This window comes from Dreissena polymorpha, chromosome 16 (genome assembly GCF_020536995.1).
Source record: "Dreissena polymorpha isolate Duluth1 chromosome 16, UMN_Dpol_1.0, whole genome shotgun sequence".
NCBI classification, from domain to species: domain Eukaryota; kingdom Metazoa; phylum Mollusca; class Bivalvia; order Myida; family Dreissenidae; genus Dreissena; species Dreissena polymorpha.
Window position 1 is genome coordinate 45,078,368 of NC_068370.1, and position 27,345 is coordinate 45,105,712.

Sequence of the window (27,345 nt, forward strand, 5' to 3'; positions counted from 1 at the left end):
ACAAAAGGTTCAAATTGTTGCTGTTGTTTTGTGTCACTTGTTTGTCGCATATTCAACGCATGAAATTTGTGTTATTTGTTTTAGATTTTCAAAAGTACTCAGCGAATCTAGTGAGGCTTTATTTGCTAAAATTGTTAAAAGTGGACAATCTTATTCTAAAATTTAAAAGAGTAGACTGGTTTGATAACGAGTGCCGTCTAGTTCAAAGTCCTAGCGGAATACAATTAAGCATATCAATTAGTGATAGACTGATTATGATAAATAAGAAAACAATATACAAGCGTACTGTTAAATTAAAGCGTCAGAAATATTAAAAAAACACAAAAAAACAAGATATTGCCATGCAATATGGTCCTCTACCGGTGAAACTCTACCATTGTAAGTAATTTTTATTATATTTGTTGCCATAGCAACCGTTATTCTTGATATAGGAACACAATTAATTGACGTGCATAATATCAATATTGCCATCAGTCCATGTTTCAAGTTTCATGAAAAAATAAGAAAAACTTTTAAAGTTATCGTAGGATCCAGAAAAGTGTTACGGACTGACTGACAGACTGACAGACAGAGCGCAAACCATAAGTCCCATAAATATGAGACAATTAAGATGACTTCAACTATTTAGGAATAGTATTTAATTACACGGGTTCGTTCGATGTCAGTCTACAAAGTTGACCAATTAGGTAAGAGTAAAGTTACTGTAGGATAGTGTACTTGATTTGACGTAAAACAGCAAATTGCCATTACCCATACCTCATGATGACATCAGATATTTTTATAATTAATATAGCACATGTAATGATAAGATACTATGATGTGAAGGAAATGCATATAAATCATTTGAAGATTCGAATGCGCTGTGGAATATTGGACATCGTGTCCACCTCGGAATCAACTTCATATCAACACTCTAGGAGCATTCACTATATCCACTTCTATTAAACGTAGTCTTGAGGTTTGTACCCGTAATACGACTTGAAAGTAATGGATATGCTTCAAAATAACACATCAGTCATTATTTACATTTAATATGGGATGATTGAATTAAACTTGAAGGGGCCTTTTCACAGATTTTGGAATGTTTTGAAGTTTGTTATTAAATGCGTTATATTGATAAATGTAAACATTACATTTTAAAAGCTCCAGTAAAAAATCAAAAATATAATTTTAAAAAGGGAAAAAAGTAGCCCGCCGCAGGGCTCGAACCAGTCATCCCCGAAATCCTGAAGTAAAAACGCATTAGTCAACTGAGCTATCCTGCCAAGCATACATAAAATACTTATTTTATACGTTATATAAGCAATCTTCGTAGTTTCAAAAATTTAAACGACAACAACAGAACTCTCCAAATTATTCAATCGTTTCGCGTTGGAACGCTTTATAATTTTTAGGTTTTTAAATCGTCTAAAGATGCATATAATGGCTATATTAGACAATGGTAAATGTTCAGTAATACTGTTTCCTCACAAATATCATAACTAAACCGAAAATTTGCGAATCTGAAACAATTTTTTTTAATTTTGTCAATTTACCAAACCATGAAAAGATCCCTTTAAAAACAACATAAGGTTTCGACCTATACCAGCAACAGTCTGTTATAGGATTGTTATTAGCATGTGATGAAACTTAACTACTACATGAACAATTGATATCATCTTAAATATAAGCTCTCTTGTACATCAGATTTTTCAGATTTTATTTACAGCATTTTCAGAAGGCCAACGGCCCATGTGGACACATTTTAGTACAAGCAATATTTTAACTACAGTAATAGACATATACAAATGATTATAACAATCACATGAAATTATGAATAAGCGAGTACTCAACTTTTTAAATAATAATTACATAATTATTGCTTACAAATAATTTACAGGATGAAATACATATTTTCCGTAAGAATAATATTTAAAAAGATTACTCATACTTATACTTATCAATACATATTGCATTAATTTTGACGTGCATTTACTCTTCAAACAAAACATAAAGAGAGTAAAACAAAAAACTCACACAACATACTGATTATACACCTAAAGCAAATAGTCGACAGCATACATAGATGAAATACTTTAAATTTAAGAGGATCTTATCTTTATCCTACTTATTATTACATACTGCATTATTTCTAACATACATTTACTCAACAAAACAAATTAAGAAGGCGTGAACAAGAACTCACACAAAAGTACTTATTATACAGGATTTCATTCACATACAAAATCAAAACACAGCAGCAGTTTACATTTTTCATCTAGTAAATGGGTAAAAATACATCAAATGGGCGCATACATATTCGTTGATCTAACTAACAAAGCGGCATGAACAAAAGCACTTAGTTTTCTTAACACAGATTCACTATCGGAAGACATAAACTCAACAAATGTTTGCATATTTGGTCTGTTTCTGAAATATGAAGGTATATATTTACATCTTAAATCTGTATATAAGTTGCATTCAATCACAAAATGATATTCGTCATCTAGACGATTACAAACAGTACATGTCCTTTGCTCAACAGGTGTAGGGTTGGGCTTAGACCATCTGCCACTTTCTATTCTCAATCTCTGAGAGGATACTCGTAATCTAGAAAGGCTAAATCTAAAAAAATCTTGTACATCAGTAAGTTTGTATAGAGAATTGTAATTGGTTATTTTGCGTTCCTTAACTCAGTTAATCCAGTGTGACTTGTTCACTTAAACAGTCGATCAGTCACTTATAATTCAATTCCTTCATCACTTAGTAATTAATATCACATAGTAAACATTTATGTTAGAGCAACACGTGTGAAATGTCAAGTTGCAATAGCGACGCCTTATATTGTTGTATGTATCGCAATTTAAACTGTTAAATGGTGCCCCTGTGATGTTTGCCGCGATGGCATCAATGGTTTGCTTTCTTTAATAGACCAGTTTCACAATACTACCGCTGTTGCTATTTTTAGATATCACGTGACGCGTCGAATTTCAGAACGAGGCTGAACGTGTATAGATCTTTGGCGGAGCATATCAATGATTATAAACCATTTGATTTTTATTAATTACATTCGGGATTTTCATGAGCACTGACACTGGTTACAATTACGGTAAACATATGCATTCATGGATGTGTTGTTTAGTCAATAAATTGATGAGGGGTTATAAAATAAACATTATCATACCTAAGTCATATTTCAAAGCCATAGTATATAGGACCACTAGTGTATACGTGTATATACATTTTATTTAATCTTGATTCAAAATAACAAATGACGGAGTTTTATTTTAGCGGTACCCACTAAATAGGTTTCTTGTTTAGCATAAAAGTTTATTTATAAGTATTAAGCGCTTAATTATGTATCCGAAAATTCTTTCACAAGGAAAATCGTTCCTACGCTAATTTTGACCAGGGACTTATAAAACATGTTTGTATAAGTCCTTGTTTTGAAAAGGCGGACATTCGTTCATACGTAGTTATAACTACCCGGACATTCATTCCCACGCTATTTAGACATCCCGGACAATCGTTCCAAGATTATTTTGACAGACCGGATATATATATACTCCTACATAGTGTTAACGCCCAGATTTCTGCAAGGTTTGGCAAATTACAAAGCTCAGTGTAAGTCGATATATTCGAATATTTTTAACGTTATCATTCTCATGATAACGATACAATCTTACCAACAATTATAAAGTATAACACAAAATATGAAAACATTTTTTTTAACTATTTCAATAACGACATATTAAAATACCGGATAAATGCCCAGAGTTGCATATTATTTTTATTAAATGTGATAAAAATGACCGGATTAGCAATTATTAAGGAACGAATCCCCGGGCTGTCCAAATTACGAAGGAACAAATGTCCGGGCTGTCAAAATTATGAAGAAACCATTATCCGCATTGCCAAAATAACGAAGGCACGAATGTTCAGGTTGTCTAAAAACATACGAACGAATGTCCGCCTGAAATAAAATGCGACGCAAATGCGGCGTAGCGCAGGACTATTGAACATTTATACACGTTCAGCTCGTTCTGGATTTCTGCGAGTCACGTGACTTTGACCTCTTATCAATTTTAGCCTATTGTGAAAAGGGTCTATTGTCATTATAAATTCGTAGCTGCGCTGAAAATATTGTTCAAACATTATCAAATATACACCTAGAGCCGATTAATTTTTTTTTGCTTATATCAATCATCATAAATGCAATCCGAATGTTAATCCGAATCATGGATGCAAAATAAATAAAGTCGTGTTAGTTTTATCGTAACGCGTGTATATGTTCCTTACACCATTACATATGGGATAACGTGTCATTTAATATACCCCATATCATATTTTATATCGAAAGAACACGTCTTATGCATTTTAATTGTTATTGTCTTGTTTTTGGCATTATGACGTTAGCTATAAGTTGACACGCATTGAATATATCTTTTATTAGTATTAAGTGTATAAAAACGACTTCGTACGTTGTCACGGTATAATTACTTTTTGCTTTCTACTTGAACAGAACGCGTGCAGTCTTTTTCCGCGTCAGGTTTCCTTTTTTGCGTTGTCTTTTTTGCCCTGTTTATAATTGCTTGATTGCTATCGGATGTGAACAACGACTTGCCGTCAGCGGCTGTCTCTGCAATCATTTCGGCCGCTGAGACCGACCACGGAGCGATCCATACGCAGCAACGGCAATACACGTGCTGGCGACACCACTTGCAAAGATGAGTCCCTTTTTGCAAATAGTTCCATAACTCATTTCACCTGTTATTGCATCATTTGGCTCCGTTGACGTTCCATTTATCGTGGTTGACTTAAAAACAATACAAAATCATACATTTTTTTACAATTATTTTAAGTTTAAAGACATGAAGCATCATGCATTATGAAAAGCTTTAAAAAAAATCACAAATTTCAAACAACTATTTATTTACATTTTCGCATTAAGTGATACCAGGTCGCTTTACGAATAGTTGTGTACTTTCATGATTGCTGCAACATCTATAAAAATGTTTATTTTTGTACCTTGTCCGGTTACTAAATATATTAGTAAACATGATTTGGAATGTTTCGTTTTTCAATAACAACGACCCGTCTCGTAGTGACATGTTTGAAAAACGTATAACATTATCTATGAACTCGTTTTGTCATTATATTTTAAAGCAACAACAAAAACAAAAACAACAATAACTTCACAATATAACCAAACTTTCAATTGTAATCTGTTAAACGATATAAGATTTACTTTTAAGTAGCAACATCATTACTTCTAAATTACCCTGCATGTCTGTTAGTGCGCATATACATATTAATATGTGCCTATTTTAGCCTGACGGTTACGGCAAAGCAAACTATAATCGATAAAAAATCTAGATGTACCCAAAAGTGTTAACTTAAATGAAACAAATTACTTCTAAGTATATTTATATAAGTCATGAGACCCTTCAGCATGACCAGTTTTGTCTCACAGGCTTGATAGAGGACCATTATCTGTTGTTCTGTACCAAATATCAAAGTTGTTGGCAGGGCAGTTCCGAGAAAGCAATGTCAATTTGGTATAAAAGTAAAAAAGGAACAATTCACCACCGACGTCTCTCCGGGAAGGGGTAATTTTGACACCAGTGGTTTGATTTGAACACATTTAGTTGAGCTATATTAAACAATGCTACATGCAAAATACTTCTTCTATTGGCAACGTGTTTGTAATGTCTTTGTGAACAGGATTTCTTAAGTTACTATGCTGTATATAAGAAGTCTTCGTAGAACATAAATAACACATCCTTCCTGTTGTGGAACAGTGTGACCATATTGTGCATGATAAGATGGATTGATAGTATCCCAAAATATTGAACTTCTGGATCTTGTCGTTTTTAAGAAATTAAGAAATTATTTTGCTCTTATAAACACCATTTTACCGCTGGTGGGTGGTCAGAAAAACCGGAGGAATATGACAGGATCAAACTTTGTAGAGAACTACTATCAGATGCCACCTATCATATATAAAATATGTGGTCCGTAGTGTTGCAGAGTATATTTTGCAGTAACATTGCTGTATAAGCCGCCGCGTATATTTATAAAAATACTATTATTATGCTAGTTCTTCTGATTGTTTGGTGGTACAAAAAGGACGACAGTATAATATTGATTGACAAAATACAATATTTGTTTAAGATGAAGAATACCATTCTCTTATGATCTCCAAGTTTGCTAAAGAAATTAGAGTTAAATCTATGTTTCAAGTTTTACCGAATGATCATCATAAGTTACAGTGTCAAAGGTCAATTCATTGTTAATCCAAACACAAAATAATGTGTTAAAACGTGTGTATAGATGCCCGAAATTTCTGGATAATTAAATTCGTATTACAACAAAATATAGTTTTACTAAGCTTTTCTATGAATACAAATTGGAATTCGTGAAATAAATTAGTATTGTCGCATGAACCGGATATACGGTTTAATATGAATTAGAAAAATAATAAAGATATACAATTTTAAAAGTTATAACCCTACATATATATATATATCAGAACGATTTTCGTTTTTCCCTTTTCATGAATAGGAGCACAATAAAACAATTCGACCAGGCCAATTGATAAATGCTATTTATAAAAAATGTGGTATACAATCGAATTATGTTGAAATAAATTGTTATGCATTAATGACACATCTTATAAGATGCCGTGAATATCACATATTTAGTTTATTTTCAGCAATAACACCGTTCTTCCAATTTTTATTAAAATAAATATTTCATGTTTAATAAAACAATATGTATATCAAACTTATTAATATTTTCAAAATAAATATCCGAAACATTAACAAAGGTGGCAATATTTTGTAAAAGTCCTGTAATGAAACCTTTGCCGGACTCCAACTGGTTTTTTTACTGATTTTTTTGTCCAAATTTTAAGAGAGCGGACATATTGTATTTGACATTCGTCCCTTCGTAAGTTGTCGTTATCGTAGCTGGAGTCACAACGTCTTTTAATACGATAAATGACTTTTTATCTTGTATAGCGCGTAATTCAAACAGTATTGCTTATATAGGTCCACAAACTTACAAACATAGTAAGCGATATGTGAGCTCGCGCACCTCTATACTTCATATGTTTTCGTCCCGCGTAACAAATTTTGGTATGTCGCTAACGGTTTCGCCTTTTCTGATGTTGCAAATCAAAAGTAACAATGATATTACATCTTCCACCATCTTCACTTTATGTATTACTGTACCTATCTATATATATTTACTTTTCTTAATTTGCACAATGTGTTTAGCTGAAGAAATTTGCTTTTTTTCAAACTTAATCTTCAAATGTATTGATGCTTTTCTTAAAAACATTTCCTAGACATCACAAATTGGGTCGTTGTATTAACGTTGGCTGACTTACGATTTATTTTTCGGATGAATCCAGTGTGGCCACCTTTTGACGATATCATAACTTTGGCATAGAAAGGTCAACATTGATATTTGGCATTGATGTCTAATATAAGCACGATTGTTCTTGATAGAGCCAAATGAAATCGAATATCCCATTGCTTTCAACACATTTTGAATACACATATCCGTGTGTTCGGTCTTCGAATGCTCAAAAAAGAACCATTCCACTAAATAACTAGTTATTCGACGCACCATTCTATAAATGGCGAATAGCAATGTTGAAACATCACGAATATGATGGTACATGGTACAGTAAAAGCAGTTTGCACAGGAATTTCACGTGGTACTTACTAAACGCGTATACAGAATTGTGTTCAAGTATAAAATGGGCGCCTCTCGTACATTCGTTTTGTTCCTCTTTATTTGCCAATATACCGTATTATATATTAAGGTTTCTTTCCTTCTCGTGCAGCTGAAGGTAAACTTTGTTATTATTTGAAAAAAGAAGTTGAAACCATTTTAACGGTCGTTAACAGTTTTATACATCAAAATGACTTTAATATGAATACTATAAAAATATATACGGAATAGTTTGTTAGTACCATAAAATGGATTTGGAATATTGAATACACACCTTATATATTAGAAAGCATATGTCATTTATACCCCAAAAAAGTCATGGACGTGGATCTTATATTGTCTCACATTTCTTTTATAATTCCGTAATCAAAAGAGACGTAACTTAAACTTTCTTTAGTTTATGATCACAATTTCGTAAGAAAAGAGGGGCAAAGTAGTTTGTGTGTCATACTTCTTAGATGTAGCAGCGTACACATGCCCTCGTATAATGTATAGTAGAATTTGACAAATTAATTAAGTCCTCCAAAATGGCTAGATCACAACATAAACAATACTATTTTGGTTGATGCTTACATCATTCACTATTCGTTTATACATAACTTAAATAACCCCTAGAAAAAATATTCGTCCGTAATTTTGTTGGCCATTAGTGTTAAATTGTAATATGCCGAAAGAGGGTTTCATTCCATAATGACAGTACGTCGTTTTGTTAAGTTTTATATTCTTTATCATATCAAACGTACATTATAATTCTGTTTTGTTTTGTTGTTGCATTTTGATGTTTACATGTGAATTATTATGCAAAATGATTTGTTTTTTTGTTTTATTTACTGATTATTTATCATAAATTGAAAGATATATGCGTACATTGAGGAAAACTATAGGTGGATGCATATTTCGATTGATTCATGCATATTTTGATATTGATCTTTATAATCAAAGACCAATAAATGTTAGCATCTTCTTTGACAGATCAAGTTGAGGTAACTTTCAGCATCCTCGATAACATGAAATAAATCGCAGACTTGTTTGAATTAACCAATATTGCATTGTATACTTCTTATCTTGAATCAGAACTCAAGTACCGTTAGAGTTTTATTTTAGGTAAAAAAGAGTAAAAGAAAAACACATACACAAACACATTTATTACGCACAATTTCCGGAAAATCAATATGTAGAAATTATCGAACATCCAGCAAATCGGAATAGAAAAAAAGTATTGTAAATAATAAGTTCGATATTAATTTCTAAGATTTTATGAAAAAAATTATAAAGAAGTAAGCGTCTTTTTGTACAAAGTAGTTACACTCGAACCAATTTAGATGATCGGATTAGAAAAATGTTTATTACATATCAATATGACCCTGACCTTTGACTTGTTGATCTCAAAAAGAGTGAAGGCACCTACATTAAAACGAGTTTCATTATCTAAATATCATGACGTCAGAATATTCGAATCATCGCTGGAGTTTCATGTTTGCTGTTTTACAAAGAATGTATAAAGCCAAGTGTGTATGCCCCCGGATCGAATGATCGGGTGTATATTGTTTTGGCCTGTCTTTTTGTCTGTCTGTCATTGTGTGTGTCTGTTCTAAAACTTAACCTTGGTTATATTTTTTGCAATATTGAAGATGGCATGCATGTGTATCTGATGGAGCTGCACATTTTGAGTTGTGAAAGGTCAAGGTTAAGGTCATCCTTCAAGGTCAAAGGTCAAATATATGGCTTTAAAGCCGCTCAATAGGGGGCATTGTGTTTCACAAACACAGTTCTTGTTCTGAAATGATATTACTGATATACTCTTGAAAATGGTGGAAAAATCTAGATAAAGGAAGGAAAAAACAACAACAAACGTGGTTTTAATTTTAAAATTAAATGTAATTTGAATGCAAAAATGTTATATTTTTATTCTCCCCCACCCCTCAAAAAAACTAAAGGTATGGAGGGGGGTCGTAGGAGTGAATGTTTTGGTCTACTGGTCTGTTGATTGGATTGTTTCCTTAAAATAAAAAGAATGACTTTATAGACTTTTTGAACAGATGTCATATCACAAAATACATATCAAGTTTGAAAACGGTTGCATACAAATAAATATTGATAACTTACAGCCACATTTGAATTTTTAAAAATCACAAAACATGATTTCTAGATGGTTCTTCAATAAAGAATGAACTTTTGAAAATACAAATTTTATGTTTAACTGTTAAATTATCATAGTATGGACCTATAACAGATAGACCCCAGAAAAACTCGGTCAGGCAGTGTTCGCCAGTCACAGGATGATAATCTGGCACCAGATAAGAACATAGTAAGACCCTCCTCAAATGATGACCTTCTGAACAACCTTGGACCTCTGCCGGTACATGTAAGTGGGCAATCATTGAAAATAACATAAGAAACAGCCCAGGGCCCGTATACACAATTCTCCTAATGGGAAATGCTAAAATTCTTTAAATTCTGAAATAAAGTCTCTGGCTACAGACATTAGTTAGTACATTTTTTCCTTTAAAGAAATAAGTTCTTTTAAAATGATTTATGTTGAATCCTTTTGTTGCAGTAAAAAACAGATTTTCATTGTCTACATGCTTGTTTTTGTTTGCACATCTGTCATATTTGGCTAGTCAATAATTAAGTGTTAAAATTATTATTTTTAAAATAATGTAAGCATAAACATGAGTTTTGTTTTCAATGACATTTTCACACTTGCATATGTCATAGCCTACCATCATTTTGATTAAATTTACTGCTGTAAAATCTGACCTGTCTGTCATTGTATTTGTGTGTGTTTGTGTGTCTGTCCAAAAACTTTGACCTTGTTCATAACTTTTGCAATATTGAAGATAGCAACTTGATATTTTGCATGCACGTGTATCTCATGGAACTGCTTATTTTGAGTGGTGAAAGGTCAAGGTCATCCTTCAAGGTCAAAGGTCAAATATATGGCTTCAAAGCGCAGTATGGGGCATTGTGTTTCACAAACACAGCTCTTGTTAAATCATGGCAGTAACTATGTAAAACAAGAACGTAATGCATAATAGTGATTTTATAATAATAAAAACATAAGCTTTCTTGTCTTTTTAAATAATGTTTAATACGATTTAGAAGGATATTTAACTATAAGGACAAGAATTTCACTTAATGTCCAATCTCCAAAAATATCGAACAATTATTAAAAAAACAACAACATATGGATAAGCGCAAATTATAGGCTGGTTAATATGTTCGTAAAGTTTGAGCCCACTTGCAGCAATACATGTAAAGTAAATAAAGTTAGTTTCATCATTTTGTATAAAGGGGCCATTCATCTCGTTTTTGTCGAAAACATCCTAACCTTACAGTATAATATTGATTGACAAAATACAACATTTGTTTAAGATGTAGAATACCATTCTCTTATGATCTCCAAGTTTGCTAAAGAAATTAGAGTTAAATCTATGTTTCAAGTTTTACCGAATGATCATCATAAGTTACAGAATGTTTGGAATAGTGTTTATTTATTATACTAGCAAGACAATTAAGTTGAATAAAAATATCTTCATCACCGGGATTTAAAACCGGGACCCCCGACAGCAAAATTGAATGGGCTACCACTGCGCCTCACAGGTTTTACATTTATTTGTGAAACATTAACAATATGTTTGTACTCAAAGTATTTACCAAATTATCGAGAAAAAGCGTTACTCATACTTTATTAATGTATTGTTTTCGAATGATAATCATCAATTAATGAAGGAATATCTTAACATTTTTTGTCAGGAGTTTTATTTTGTTTATTTTAAGAGTATGTGTACATTCGTTTGAATATATGGCTATTATTTTGAAATAATCTTTTTACAGAAATGTGAACAAGTCCCATAAAACGAATAAGATCTTCATCACCGGGATTTAAAACCGGGACCCCCGACAGCAAAATTGAATGGGCTACCACTGCGCCTCACAGGTTTTACATTTATTTGTGAAACATTAACAATATGTTTGTACTCAAAGTATTTACCAAATTATCGAGAAAAAGCGTTACTCATACTTTATTAATGTATTGTTTTCGAATGATAATCATCAATTAATGAAGGAATATCTTAACATTTTTTGTCAGGAGTTTTATTTTGTTTATTTTAAGAGTATGTGTACATTCGTTTGAATATATGGCTATTATTTTGAAATAATCTTTTTACAGAAATGTGAACAAGTCCCATAAAACGAATAAGATAATATATATATGTATGTTTTCGCATCGTTTCTATATCAATTATTCGATGATTTCGTGTTTTGGTTTAAATTGTATAAGAGAGTTATGAGAGTTACATGCAAAAACACAAAACGACGTTCTACTATTCAACACAATGACATTATAGCTTTATCTCAGAGTTTTGGCCCTCCTAATAGTATAGTGCAGTAATAAAAATCGATAAAAATCAAAGCTCGCGCTTAGCGGAAGTTATCCGAATACGGTTCGTCTATTGCGAGCAGACAATAAACGAATCAACAGCGGAATCATGCCCACAATAAAACGGGTATAGTACATTTAATTATCTAAATATTTCGCAATTATCAGTCTAAAATGTTTTAATTTGAGTTATTTACCGTCTACTTCTGTGAATCGTTTCGCATCCTAGGCTTCCTTGACATTGTCTGTTCACTGCATGCATATACTTCATGTAAAGGATAGTTCATTAGCTGTAATCTACTGTTTTTTTATATCTCAGTTCGAATAAAACTACACCACAGACACGTCCACAAATTAACGCGCCCATTGTCTGTGTCATGGCCCTTTAATTGTGGTACACTTTACTCTTATTAATTACGAAGTACTTATTTATCCCAAAAATTATTGAATTTTATTTGAGAAAGGTTTGTGCACATGAAACATTAGTGAGTTAAGGGGTAAGTGAGCGAGTGACTGGTTGAGTGAGTGAGTAAATACAATAATGCAAACTTTAAAATTAAAATTTTGCTTTCCAGAAAGACCTAGGTTTGTAATACATAAAATAAAGAGGCGTCAATATGATATCGAGTCATTGAACCTCGCTTATAGGGCAGTCCGCGAGAAAGGCTTTAACGTTAAAACGGCAGCCATAATGTTTGGTGTTCCCCATCAAACGTTCAGATATAGGGTGTCTGGCCATGTGAACCATGACATCGCGGTAGTTGATGTGGCCCCTATTTTGAGTCTCGATGAGGAGCGGATATTTGTGGATAACGTGGAAACACTAGCGCAGCTTGGAAATAAACTCACCAAGAGAGGCTGAAAACACTGGAAGGCGACATTGTCTTCTCGTTTGGAAAAAAAAGCAAAACAAACGAGCAACACTTTTCTCTACGGATTCCTTCACAGATGTGAACACATAATCGCATCACTTTCAGTTAAGAGGCTGTAACGTACACGAGCCAAGTTAGCAACGCCGCTTGCTGTTGACCTCTACTTTAAACATCTTCACAACACATTGACAACGTGCAATCTCTTACATAAAACACACATAATCTTCAATATGGACACAACCTGCATCACTTCTGAACACAGACCTCCAAACAATATAGCTCCCGTTGGTGTCAAATCACAGACCGTAATTTCACCACATCAACCACTTCAACCGTTCTTCATATTCAAGGGGAAGCGATTTAATTATGCATTGATGAACGGCGCATCAGCGGACGCATATTGCACAATGTCCAAAACAGCATGTATAGCTGATATACGACGGACATGATGCACATGTTTCGATCGACACTATTGAATGGGCCAAGAAGAATAACGTTGTTCTATTTCATGCTACCTCCCATCTTCTCCAGCCATTGTATATAGGCGTTTTTGAACCCTTTAAAACGTACTATAATGCTAAATGTGCATCATGTTTGACCAAGAACGTGGGGCGACAAATTACTAGGTATAAACTATACACACTAGCTAGCCGAGCTTACCTCAAATCAAAGACACTCGCAAACATTCAGTCGGCTTTTCAGAAGTCGGGAATTTTGCCCTATGCAAAGGATGTCGTGCCAATAAAAAATTATTCCCTTGTGAAAGCTTTTGCGAAAATGACCCAATTGGAAACGTGAAGGCTTTAACAGGCGGAGAGAAAGCAGTGGAGATGTTCATGGACCAACAAATAAAACATCGGAGGACCATTTTTCTATCAACAAAGCATGTCCGAAGTGTACGTGTCGTGTGAAAAAGGATGTACAAAAGGATGGAATACTGAAGAAGCCGTCATCTGATGGAAAGGAAAGAACCAATGACGTGTTTCATTCGGAACTTAGAGAATACAATAGACAACGGGACAACAAATCGAAAAAATAAAAAAAGACAAGACACCTTGAATGACATCCAAACTCAACTTCGTGAAATTCAGGGGCCATTAAAGAGTGGGATAAATCCCATTCGAAGTGAATTGCATGATCTGACCGACTCAGACGAAGAATTGGACGATGACATTTCGTGCTGTAATTGCAACCAGATAACACACGTTACACTAGGCAATCAACCCTGTCTGAAGATTGTTAATTGGGCTCAGAGCGACAGATTCGAATGCTGGGAACATCTTGCATTCTGCACTTCAGTTCGGGTCGTGAGGCGAAACGATTTGTAAAGGCTCACTATAAGCAAGACTTTTTGAGGTATATGCAACACAATTGAAACAAAAAGTTGTAAAATTTTTACATACAAAGAACTATTATTCCAGTTTTGTCGAAAACCTGATCTCTAAAATACAATGGTGTGCAAGATCACGTGCTGCCTAATATGTTTTAGCCCTCTAGAATCTATCAGTTACATATACTCTTTAAAAGGTTTCTGTTTGAACTCAGCCAAGACCAAGACCTGCACTTGAATAAATCCTTACGCACTGCACAGACATTATCCGGGTTCAGGGTGTGAATATATAAAAAGAAAACCTATTCACAAGTTTTTTCATCCCATCTAAACCAGTTGCTATCTCGGCTGAAGTGGTATTGTGGGACAAGTATTCATTTTTTTTTTCATGAACATTGGGAAAACTTAATATCCCTAGAGTATTGACCATATAAATGAAGCACAGCGGAAAAAATGTAATTGCAAAAGATTTAAGTTTAAAAAAAGACCAAAGTGACTTAAGTTGCCAGACCTTAGTAATATTTTTAAGCGAAAATACACGATTTAAATGTCAATTTATATATTTTTAATCATTTACCAAATTATAAATATGTTCGAAAAATGTGGAATGTATAAATTAACTAGATTGTAATGGTAAAATATTTATATACAAAATTGTATTAATAACTAAAATACCTCCATGAAATTTATAAAGAAACAACACAATTCAAAGAATTTCTAGATACCCTAGCGCCCAGAAAAAAACATTTTATTTCATGCATTATTGTTTTTAAAATCATTTTTGCATATGATCTTAAAATTGTCTGTCTGTCCAGAACCATCGTTTATGTTAAAAAACCGCATTATCAGTTTGAAATATAAACGAAATTCATGTTTGAGATGCGACGTAATGCAATCACTTAATCACTTAATATATCATATATGCTATACTGTAAAGCATCGGGTTCATTTATCTTATAATTAATTAATGTATTTTAAAAATAAAAATAATACCATATCGGCAGTGGGTTGTATGTCTTGTATCGGTGTAGGACTACGATTCTCCGTAGCTGTCTCTGTGGATTCTTTTTCTCTAATTGTACGTGCTGTAAGTTCCGCCGCAACCGCCTCAGTGGGTTCAGAAATAGTGCCGTTTCTGTCCGGTATGTCATAATTCGAATTGGCATTGAGTGCAGTCAATTGAGAACCTGTTTCTGCAGGTAAGATCGAGGACTCATTGTGCATGCTTTCGACCTGTTACAAAAATATAGTCAGGTAATCAATAATAATATCCGTGTATTTAGGCGTGTTATGCTAGAGAAAGCATTGGTGATATTTATGACATAATCAACGCATGTATGTGGAACATAACCAAATAATGACATTTTCGTTGTCCAGGGGGCGAAGCCTCCCAGAAGCTCCACGATTTTAGTGATTTTGAAGGATTTGACACGTTTAAATAGGTGATTTAGATCTAGTTAAGTGTGAAACATCAAATGAATTGACATTACTTTGGATCCGCCAATGAAGTTATACTATGCGTTATTTCCAACACGTTTTCTGGTATTTGTCGAAAAGCCAAAAACAGTTTCACTTTGTCATAAAAACAGATCTTCACATAATTGTCCAAACTCGCAATGGTTACCTGCAATTGCGGAATGACGATGTTTATAACCGGAACAAACTAAATCTCTCCTGAAAGGTTGAGAATCGTTGGAATTGCAAGTCTTTTTCATACACGGGTTTTTGACTTTGCAAACGCATACAGACCCTTTTCACATTCCCGATATCGAGTTTTGCAGGAGTATCGGTTATGAAAAATTGTTTAATCGTAGTTAAAATAGTACATAGGTGAAAAAAAAGATTGTTCATGTGCACCCCATGAAAAATAAAGAAAATGTAATACAAAAAGACCCATGCAATATCTTTGCATATTTTCGTTGTAAACAAATATTTAAATAAAATTTCAAAAGCTTAAAATAAGAGTTGTTACTTTAAGTTAACCACCGAAATTATAATTAGTACGAAGTTTGCGATCAAAGACTTAGAATCCACTGCCGATTTGGTAGTATTGTGTTTATGGTCAACATACATGTGTTGCTTATTTGGGCAAACAACCCAATGCGTCTCTATGGCCCGGTCAGACCGACTAACGAACATGCAACGACGGAGAGAAAACGGTTGAAATATGCAGATTTTGGTTATCCGGTGACAAAATTTACCTGCTCTGCCTGTTTCATTTGACAGTAGCAAAGATGCTTTCATATGCTCCAAACTGATTGGACTTGTTATTGATGTAAATTTTCGTAGCTGCGTCTTAATAAATGTAAAACTGGACAATTAAGCGCGCAAGTTCAAAGTATAGTGCTTTGAAAGCATTCGCAAACGGCGTACTTCTTATTATTTCAGTGGTCAACTTAAAGTATGGAATAAAATAACACCAAGTATTTTCTACTGCAATTTCAATGCAATGTTCTTTTTAAACGCACAGTACGCAAAGATATTGCATGGGTACCACATTAACTTTGTTAAAAAGGGGTGCACATTAAATGTTATTCTTGTTTTATTTATGTACTTATTTTCTACAATTAAACAAATTTTCATAACCGCAACTCCTGCAAAACGCGATATCGTGCATGTGAAAAGTGTATGTATGCATTTGTTCGACCGAAAACCCGTGTATGAAGAAAAGACATACAGTCCCAACGATTCACAACCTCCCAGCAGATATTTTGTTTGTTCCGGGCATAACCATCGACATACCGCAGTTGCAGGTAACCACTGCTAGGAGTTTGAACAATTATGTGCAAATTTGTTTTATGACAAATTGGCACTGTTTTTTAAGCAATACTTACGTCAATGTACCTAATGACAACGATGAAATTGTTGTTCATACATAAGGTTTTATTATTGAGATTTTTTTAAAGTTTCTTATGATATGACATTTATGTCATTCCCGACGTATCTTGTATTTATTAAATTGATTTGGTGTGCTTAAACTATTTGAACTTCTGGCATTTGAAAAAAGCTCCTAAATTCATTTAGCACAAAACCGCATACTTATTAAAAATTTACATTATGCAAATATGTATCGTAGGAACATTCTGTATTGCTTGGATATTCCGGTTTTAATAAATCGATACTTAATTAATTTCAGTTTATTTTTGTAAGTATATCAAACACTGAAAACAAATTAAAAATCTTTTCAAATGCATTGCATTTTGGTTAAATACTTGTTTAACATGTGAAAGTATACATAATTTAGTAAATTATTCTAAGTAATATTGTAGACACGTGTTTTTGAACAGAACATTCATTCTAATCTGCTGTTTAAATTATTTTCATTCAATTTTTATGAAAACTTTACATTATAATCTGACACGAAAGCGCACATCTATGTTCATGATAGAGAAAAAAAAACATGAAGGTATTTATTGATTGGATCTTCAGACGGAATTATATTAAGATATTATAAAATTAAATCGAAACAGCAAAAAAAGGAAGAAAAGAATAAGAAGACCGAAAACAAACTTTCGAAGAAAAATAGCCAGAGTAACCAAGTTCTTCACTTTCTTATTGAGAGACAAATCCAAAGAAATGATAAACAACCTTTGAAAAAAATACCAATTACATGTAAAGTCATATGAATATAACTAAATACGAAAATAAAGCAAACAAAAGTCGAATAAAATGGTAATATAGACTTTTTTCATGACAGCTCGTCATAATAGGTCCCTTGTAGGGGGCAGTTGTCGAGACAACAATAACAATGCTTCTCTGACAGTTGACTGTCTTTATTTGCTAAGAGCTTCTATGGTCTGGCGTTGTTTTAAAATATATTATCACGATTTTTATAATGATCTTTTTAAAGATGACAAGTTGTCGCAAAAAGCGGAAGGACCGTCGTTAAATGTTAGCAGTTGGTAGTTGGCATTATATGCTTGTACAGCAGCCCAAAAGCTCCATCGTGAAGTGTCAATTGTCAAATCTTTCACGATTATAGCAAGAATGGTTATTACATTTGCTATGTTAGAAAAAGAAACAAGAGGGCCTGAAAGGCCCAAAGTCGCTCACCTGAGATAAAAAGAAATGACCTGTTCTTTGCAGCCCAAGATATCAATAGAACAAATGTTCTAACCAAGTTTCATGGAGAATGAACAACAAAATGGCACCCTGGTGAACATGTTTTTCAAATGACTGGAAACATTTTTGAACTCGTCCAAGATATTATTGGGACAAATCTTCTGACAAAGTTTCATAAAGATCCAACAATAAATGTGGCCTCTACCGTGTTAACAAGGCAAATATTGATGAAGCACAACGGAAGACAGACAATTGACAAAAGATGATCACAAAAGTTCATCATGACCAAAAAATATTATGCTCATAAAGAGTGTCACCATGCGTGAAGATCAGCCAGTGTCATTCAGATTAAACTCAAAATATGACTAAAAGTATTAACAATGTTTCACTATAAACAACTGTGGTACTGCGGTCTCGTTCGCTTACTCAAGTGAACCGGTCACGGGACGGTTACGAGTTATGTAACTTTGTGAGCACTTATGTAACACGAACATATTTATCGAGTCTAATTAAAGTCTTATTTCCGGTCAGGATGCCACCACTGACTGGTTGTAATTCAATTAACTAAAGGCGTCCAGTCAGATACTCCTGAATACACTCGAAGAATTAATCTATAAGTGAAAACCGCAGCAGCTTTAACGAAAATAACTAACTCTTATTCTTAGAACTAGGAAAATGAAGAACAATGACAGAGAATTAAGGACAGGTACACGTCAAGTCTAAAGAATCTAAGCATCGTTAAAAATGAACAAATACAGCAAATACCATAATGAATGAAAAAAAAGTTCACAATCTGTCAAAAAAATGATATAAATATTAGTTACTGTTAGTCTAGAAGTTGCTATAAAAATTTAGTTGATAAAATAAAAAATAAGTCTTACTTAATCTAAAGAACACAATTTTATGGAGAGTGGAAAACTCCAGTGACTCAAATGCAAAAAATAAGAAGAATTTTACAAAAGTTATTTCAATCAAAAGTGTCTTTCCAATTTATAAAAATCCCAAATAAAAATTACCTAAATAATGAGAATAATTTGGAAAATAATGCCAAAATGTCTTGATGCTGGTGTTACAGTAATTAAGAGTTTAATAATTTCAAACTTCCCACCTTTTTCTACAGTTGTTACCTTTTCAAGAAAGCATCAAGAAGTGACTGTATCAGCCAAAACAGCTTATTTTATACAGTTCTGAGAGCACTAGCAGAACAGTCTATTTTCCCTCAGAACAGTCCATTTACAGACATTTTGATTAGTTAAAACTATAGTCTCTACTCATAGACTAAAAACATAATAAAAACACTCAAATCAACACTATTATTTAAATTAAACATAACCAACATACTTCAACTAAAATATGCAAGCTACACATGCATTCAGCTATCAAAAACACACCAATAATTAATTATAAATATCTTAGCTCTGGGGAACTCTGTAGGGGTTTTCTCAAAGATGGCTTATCAGTAATAGTTCCCATTATAGATTAATTTGCTACAAACTTATCACAAATGTGACAAAACAATAAGAACATATTTATACAATAAATTACAACTTAGCCAAAAATGTCATTATACTAGAAAAAATATGCATTTTGAAGTATTTACCCTTTAAGTGTTTTGAAACCAAGGGGTCTAACAAATTCCAGAGATGAACTAAAATAGATAAGGGAACCTGAGTCAGCAGGTTAAACAAGGAAGCTAACTATTAGAAAATATGTACATGTTATCTTTCTTAAACATTATGGCTTTTCAGATTCTTGTGAAAAATGACAAAATAAAATAAGTATTATGTAATGATAATCAGCTTAAGCTAAATTTTACCACACAACTTTAGACATACAAAAAACTACCCCCCCCCCCTTAGAGCCTTGTTTTTTTAAAACAAACATGAACTATTTTCAGACTCACCTTGCAATTATATTTCCAATTAACTAGAGTGTTAATAAGGTTTTACTATAGCCATATAAGGAAAAATGCCCCGACCACCGGTGCCCATGTTTTTCAACTAACTGGGCCCATTTTAGAACTCATCCAAGACAATATTAGGACAAATCTTCTGACCAAGATTCATGAAGATCGGACAATAAATGCGGTCTCTAGAGTATTAACAAGGTTTTACTGAAGCCATATATAGCCATATAAGGAAAAATGTCCCGCCCCTTGGCAGCCATGTTTTTCAAGAAAACGTAACCATTTTCGAACCCATCTAAGATATCATTGAGACCAATCTTCTGACCAAATTTCATGAAGATTGGACAATAAATGTGGCCTCTAGAGTGTTAACAAGGCAAATGTTGACGCCGCACATCGGTCGAAGGACAAAAGGCGGTCACAAAAGCTCACCATGAGCACGTTGTGCTCAGGTGAGCTAAAAACGGTGGTGAGGTATCATGACAATTCATTCATCGCTGATGAAGCGAAAGATGCTAACCGTCATATACATCTAACCTCATTAGGTGTTATTGAACCTTGAATAAAAGTATGAATAGGCTCACTTGAGCCGTCATTATACATGTGTGTCATATATAATTCGATCTCAGACAGTTGCACCAAAGAAAAATAAGACAGATAAAAATGCTTCATTGTGCGCAGCGTGAGTCTAGCAGTTTCAGTGGGTTCCATGCTGGCTTCAATAGTGGATTGATGATGAGGTAGATAGTTTTGTGTCAAGACCGCGGTACGTTTAGTCCGATGGGCAGATGTAAATCGGCAAATGAGGAAAAGCGTGTGGACCCACCAACATGATTAAAACACTCTCAAGTATGTACATGTTCGACTGGCTGTTTAACATTGTCCTGTTTGCAAATGGCAAAAATGCGCATCTGATCAAATAAGTTCAGATTGTTTGAAATTTACATTTAGACTTATTGAGAATATTTCTCCAGAAATGGAATGTTTTTTTCTTATCGCTTTTATAAAAAAGAAAGATATTTAATTTATACAGCAATAGAAAAAATCTGTATTTCACAAAAAAAATGCGGTAAATTAAATTTCACACGTTTACAAAAAATGTATTTAATAAGGAAATGTTGACATTATAAAAACAAACTTATTGAATACATAGAATGACAGAATTTCGAAATGGGTAAAATCTAAATTTCACAACGATTACATGTAACACATATATGTAAAGTGTTGATCTTGGTTATGTATGTAACTTAGTTCCAGAAGCTAAAAAGCATAAATCGTATTTGATATTAAAAAAGAATGAGAAAATTCATGGTGCCATATTGATCAATGCTGTACGCCATTAACTGTACATAACTGATTAAAAAGTTGAATCGAGATAAACTGGCTAATAAACTTAAAGCAGTTAAACAAATATATATCGGAAATCCCACTCATTTGATACATGATGTAGATTGCATGGTTTCTAGCTTTACCAATGAAGATTTTGTTTAATTATTGAAACTTAGTCTTTAGAATTGTCAAACGGTAATTTTGATGATTAAATGAATTAAAGACGTGGTTAAAAAATGCATACTCGAATTAGATATAAAAAACGATTGTAACGTTGTGAAAGAAGCAAACCTTATAAGCTGAGGGCTGTATGTGATGTTACAAAACTGATAAGAGATTAAAAATCCGTTTTTTTGCGCTTTAAAACTTAAAAATAATCGCGTTTGTCGAAATAGACGTATACGTCTAGAAATCCTACTTTCGGTTTTAAAAGCGGTACCGTTTGAAAAATAATGAATGACTTGCTAACTAGGCTATAGATTTAGTTTTATCTATGTAAATTAGAATATATCTGGTGGTTGCAAGGTATAGATCCGTCTTTTTGCGCTTAAAAACTTTTTAAAAAATCGCGTTTGTTGAAATGGACATACAGCTATAGAAATCATACTTTCGGTTTTAAAATTAAAAAAAAAAAATAATAAATTACTTGCTAACAAGGCTTTAGATTTAATGACAATTTTGCACACTTTCAAATTGCATGTATATGTATTGATTGACATGTATTTCATTTCAAGGTGTGTGGCTCTAAGAATATATTGTATATTGTTAGATGTTCAGACCTGTATAACCTGCAAACACTCTTTTATTTAAACTTTTTAAGTAAACCATGTTGTCAGGACAAACAAACAAAACTCAATTACAAACTGTGCATGCTTCTGTAAAAAAGTATAAAGAATTCAATAACCTTTTCGGTCAAAGTTTCCTTTTTGCAAATGTAACACGCTTTTTAATAAAACTTTGTCTTGTTTGTATACATTTTATTCGCTAATATGCATTGTACGTTTGAATAAAAACATCGCTGGAATAATTAAAAAGTATAGTAAAGGCAGTTGTGTAAAAGGAATGCATGCCAAAGCTCAAAAACAAAATAACACAAACGTCCTAATAGTTATAAAGGTAAAACAGTATTACAAAGAGATTCCACCTATTCCAACGAACTTTTATAAATGCTTGTTAAAAGTGTTTTGTGTATAACTGCAGAGGCTATTTTGCAGCTTTTTCGTGGACCATAAATTGCAGGGATTTTCATTCAACGTCTACAATTAACAAGAGCTGTCTCCATAGGATGACATACGCCCACGAAAAACGCTTTGATTTCGAAACCTAAACGCGGATCCTAAGTTCAAGGTCAAGGTGAAAGGGGTAAAAATTTGGGCGCGTATGGAAAGGCCTTGTCCATATACACATGCATACCAAATATGAATGTTACATCTGAAGCGCCAAAGACGTTATGAGCATTTTTTTTTAAGTGTCACGGACCGACAGACAGACGGACAGACGGAAATGCGATCGCTAAATGCCCACCTTCGGGGGCATAAAAAATGAAAGGTTTTATTCCGAGACATAAATTGTTATACTCGTCAGATTTTTTACCAATTTATCACAATATAAATGTTTTACAATCGAAACTGAAATTGTTATCAATCTTTTAATAGCAGATGTGATGTGATGTAAAAATATTTGTATGACATTGCTAATCCAAAATAAATAACAAGATTTTCTGTTTCTGTTTTACAGAAAGTACATTTGTCTTGTCACTAATTGTCATTTTCTTAAACAAATTATTTGTGGCAAGTATGTTTGGAGTCATTCTTACTTAGAACCATTGGTTGTATTAATCTTTTGTGATTTAAAATACCCACGTTTTCCCATTCTGAGCTTTCAATACTAAAAGGACTGTTCAATTTTTCTTTGCCTGTTTTTTTTATGGTATTGCATGTGCGTGTGTACGTGCGAGTGCGTGTGGCGCTCGTGTGTGTGTAGAGTTATTTTTGTCGAGCAACAATATGGGCTTAATAATTATATATACCTGAAAGATCGGGAAACAATAATCATCATTCATTATTGTGACGTTATCGAGATTAAGCAATCCTTATTATTTTTAATCGCTTGTAGCATTCCTCCAAATTGTAGAAAATTTACACTAGCACCAAGGTTTTGTTTAAATTCCGCTCTAGTTAAAAATATTCCATTGTAATTCATGATATCTTTTTTCCTTTGTGATACCAACTTTAAACATAAACATGTCCGTGTCCAATTAAAAGTCATATGACCGGGCAGTTTGAGACCATGAATTAGCATTTTGAATAACTTATATTTCCATACAAACCAACGTGAACGATAGGGTTAAATTGATAAAATAAGTTCAACCAACTTAAACAGTCCGTTTTAATATGTTGGATACATATTTAAACATCAAATAAACAAACTTAAATCATTTGATCATTTATGTTCATGTTGTTAGTCATTTAAGTAAAACAAATACATCCGCCTGTTTTAATGTATCACTTTTGTAAAGAGACACCACGATTCAAAGAATTCTCTCGATATCATAACGCGAGGTATACCTTAAAACAAATAAAATTACTGACAGTTCTTGTGTGACGATGCTTTTGAAGAGGATGGATATAAAACATCAATTTAAGTTTATCTACATCACCACCATTGTGTATGTGGGTACGAAAATTAGGGTACGAATACAAATTGGGTACGAACATTGTGGGTACGAACAAAATATGCCAAAAAAAAAATTTGGGTACGAAACAAATGTGTGAACGAAAATACATTTGAGTATGAAAAAAATTTTGGATAACATTTTGGGTACGAAACAAAAAAGTTTGGGTAGGAAGAACTAAACATTTATTGATAGTACCATTAACCTTATATTCATACAGACCAACGCGCATTCATCAACTTCATGAGAATGCCACCGACATGTTTGGTGAGATTCTCGCACGATTGGGCCCAAGGATAACGAAACAGCGCAACAACTACAGACTTCCAATTGAACCAGGGATGAAGCTAGTAATTGCGCTGCGGCATCTTGTGTCTGATTCAAAGTACCGTGATATGCGACAGTTCCTGGAGTCACACTTATTAACAGACCATATAGTTTCTTATGAAGGAGAAAATGAACTTCATTGACCGTGATGGCGAGACAAGAAGCTGCTCCAGTTGACGTTGGTATATAAATAATCCTTAAACGACCTCTACAGAAGAGCAACGTTAACTGTGTTATAGGTATAAAAAAAGTTCAATTTAATTACTATTTAACTACTAGATGGTTATATACAGAACAAAGAAGGCGAACCGTGACGACTTAAGTTAATCATTTCGGAAGTATACAACTTGCTTTTTTTAAAGGTATTTCTTTCCAGTCAGTTTTTATAAAGCCTGGAATCAAAATACGCGTTATATTCAGTAAATGTTGCGGTATTTTGCTTATTACATAATCAGAATGTTTGGAATAGTGTTTATTTATTATACTAGCAAGACAATAAGTTGAATTAAAATATCATCATCGCCGGGATTTGAAACCGGGACCCCCGACAGCAAAAGTTAATGCGCTACCACTTCGCCGCAAAGTCTTTACATTTATTTGTGAAACATTAACACTATGTTAATACTCAAATTGTTTACCAAATTATCGAGGAAATGCGTCACTCAGTCTTTTTTAATTTCTTTTTTTCAAATGATCATCATTAATAAGCACAGGAATATTTTAACATTTTTGTCAGGAGTTTTATTTTGTTTATTTTAAGATTATGTGTACATTCAGTTAAAAGATATGGCTATTATTTTGAAATCATCTTTTTACAAAATTGTGAACAAGTCCCGTAAAACGAATAAAATAATATCTATATGTATGTATTTGCATGTTTTTATATTAATTATTCAATGATTTCGTGTTTTGGTTTAAATTGTATAAGAGAGTTACGAGAGATGCAAAAACACAAAACGACGTGCTACTATTCAACACAATGATAGTATAGCTTTATCTCAAAGTTTTGGCCCTCCTAATAGTATCGTGCAGTAATAAAAATGGATACAAATCAAAGCTCACGGAAGTAGCGGAAGTTATCCGAATACGGTTCGTTTATTGCAAACAGACATATTTTGCCTTTCAACAGTGGAATTATGCACACACAAAACGGGTATAGTACATTTCATTATATAAATATTTCGCAATTATCAGTCTAAAATGTTTTAATTCGCGTTATTTACCGTCTACTTCTGCAAATCGTTTCGCATCCTAGGCTGTCTTGACATTGCCTGTTCATTGCATGAATATGCTTTTTGTATACGATAGTACATTAGCTGTAATCAACTGTTTTTTTTTATCTCAGTTCGAATAAAACTACACCACAGAAACGTCAAAAAATTAACGCGCCAATTGTCTGTGTCATGGCCCTTTCGGTGTGTTACATTTTACTCTTATTTGTTACGAAGTACTTATTCATCCCTACAATTTTATTTGAGAAAGGTTTGTGCATGTGTAAACATTAGTGAGTTAAGGAGTGAGGGAGAGAGTGACTGGTTGAGTGAGTGAGTAAATACAATAATGCAAACTTTGAAAAATAAAAGTGTGCTTTCCGGAAAGACCTAGGTTTATAGTACATAAAATAAAGATGCGTTAATATGATATCAAGTCATTGAACCTCGCGTATAAGGCAGTCCGCGAGAAAGGCGTAAAGGTTAAAACGGCAGCCAGAATGTTTGGTGTTCCCCACCACACCATCAGATATAGGGTGTCTGGCCATGTGAACCACGACATCGCGGTAGTGGCCCCTATTGTAAGTCTCGATGAGGAGTGGGTACTTGTGGATTACGTGGAAACGCTAGCGCAGCTTGGGAACAAATTCGCCAATGAGAGGCTGAAAACACTGAAGGCGACCTTATCTTCTCGTTTGGAAAAAAAGCAAAACAAACGTATGAACAATTTGCTTTACGGATTCCTTCACAGATGTGAAAACCAAATCACATCGCTTTCAGCTAAGAGACTATAATGTACACGAGCCAAGTCAGCAACGCCGCATGTTGTTGACCCCTACTATAAACATCTTCACAACACATTGACAACGTACAATCTCTTAGATAAACCACACTTAATCTTCAATATGGACAAAACCTCAATCGCCCCTGAACACAGACCTCCAAACAATATAGCCCCTGTTGGTGTCAAATCACAGACCGTAACTTCACCACGTTCCACCACTTCAACCGTAATTGGATACGCAAATGTTATTGGAAATACACTTCCGCCGTTCTTCATAGTCAAGGGGAAGCGATTTGATCCTGCATTGATGAACGGCGCATCAGGGGAAGCATATTGCACAATGTCCGAATCCGGCTGGATACATGAAAACATATTGAAGGAGAATCTCCAAAACCACTTTCTTAAACACGTCAGTAGCATGAATGCAAAACCAAAGCATTTATTGCTGATATACGACGAACATGAAGCACATATTTCGATCGACACCATTGAATGGGCCAAGAAATATAACCTTGTTCTATTTCATGCTACCTGCTCATACCTCCAATCTTCTCCAGCCGTTTTTGAACACTTTTAAACGTACTATAATGCTAAATGTGCATCGTGTTTGACCAAGAACGTGGGGCGGCCGATTACTAGGTATTAGCTATACACACTAGCTAACAGAGCTAACCTCAAATCAATGACACTCGCAAACATTCGGTCGGCTTTTCAAAAGTCGGGAATATACCCCTATTCAAAGGA

The 27,345-nt window shown here is 33.6% G+C and overlaps 1 protein-coding gene across 1 annotated transcript in view; it reads right to left on the reverse strand.

The window, feature by feature from the left end:
* Positions 1 to 1,682: 1,682 nt before the first annotated feature.
* The window catches only part of LOC127862363 (mucin-5AC-like), a 74,659-nt gene continuing 48,996 nt past the window's right edge, over positions 1,683 to 27,345 (reverse strand). Inside the window, exons 14-15 of the mRNA XM_052401450.1 lie at positions 15,302 to 15,541; positions 1,683 to 4,795 (exon numbers count right to left, since the gene is read on the reverse strand). Of these exons, the coding sequence (XP_052257410.1) occupies positions 4,625 to 4,795; positions 15,302 to 15,541 (411 nt within the window). The 3' untranslated portion in view covers positions 1,683 to 4,624. The remainder of the gene's footprint in view (positions 4,796 to 15,301; positions 15,542 to 27,345) is intronic.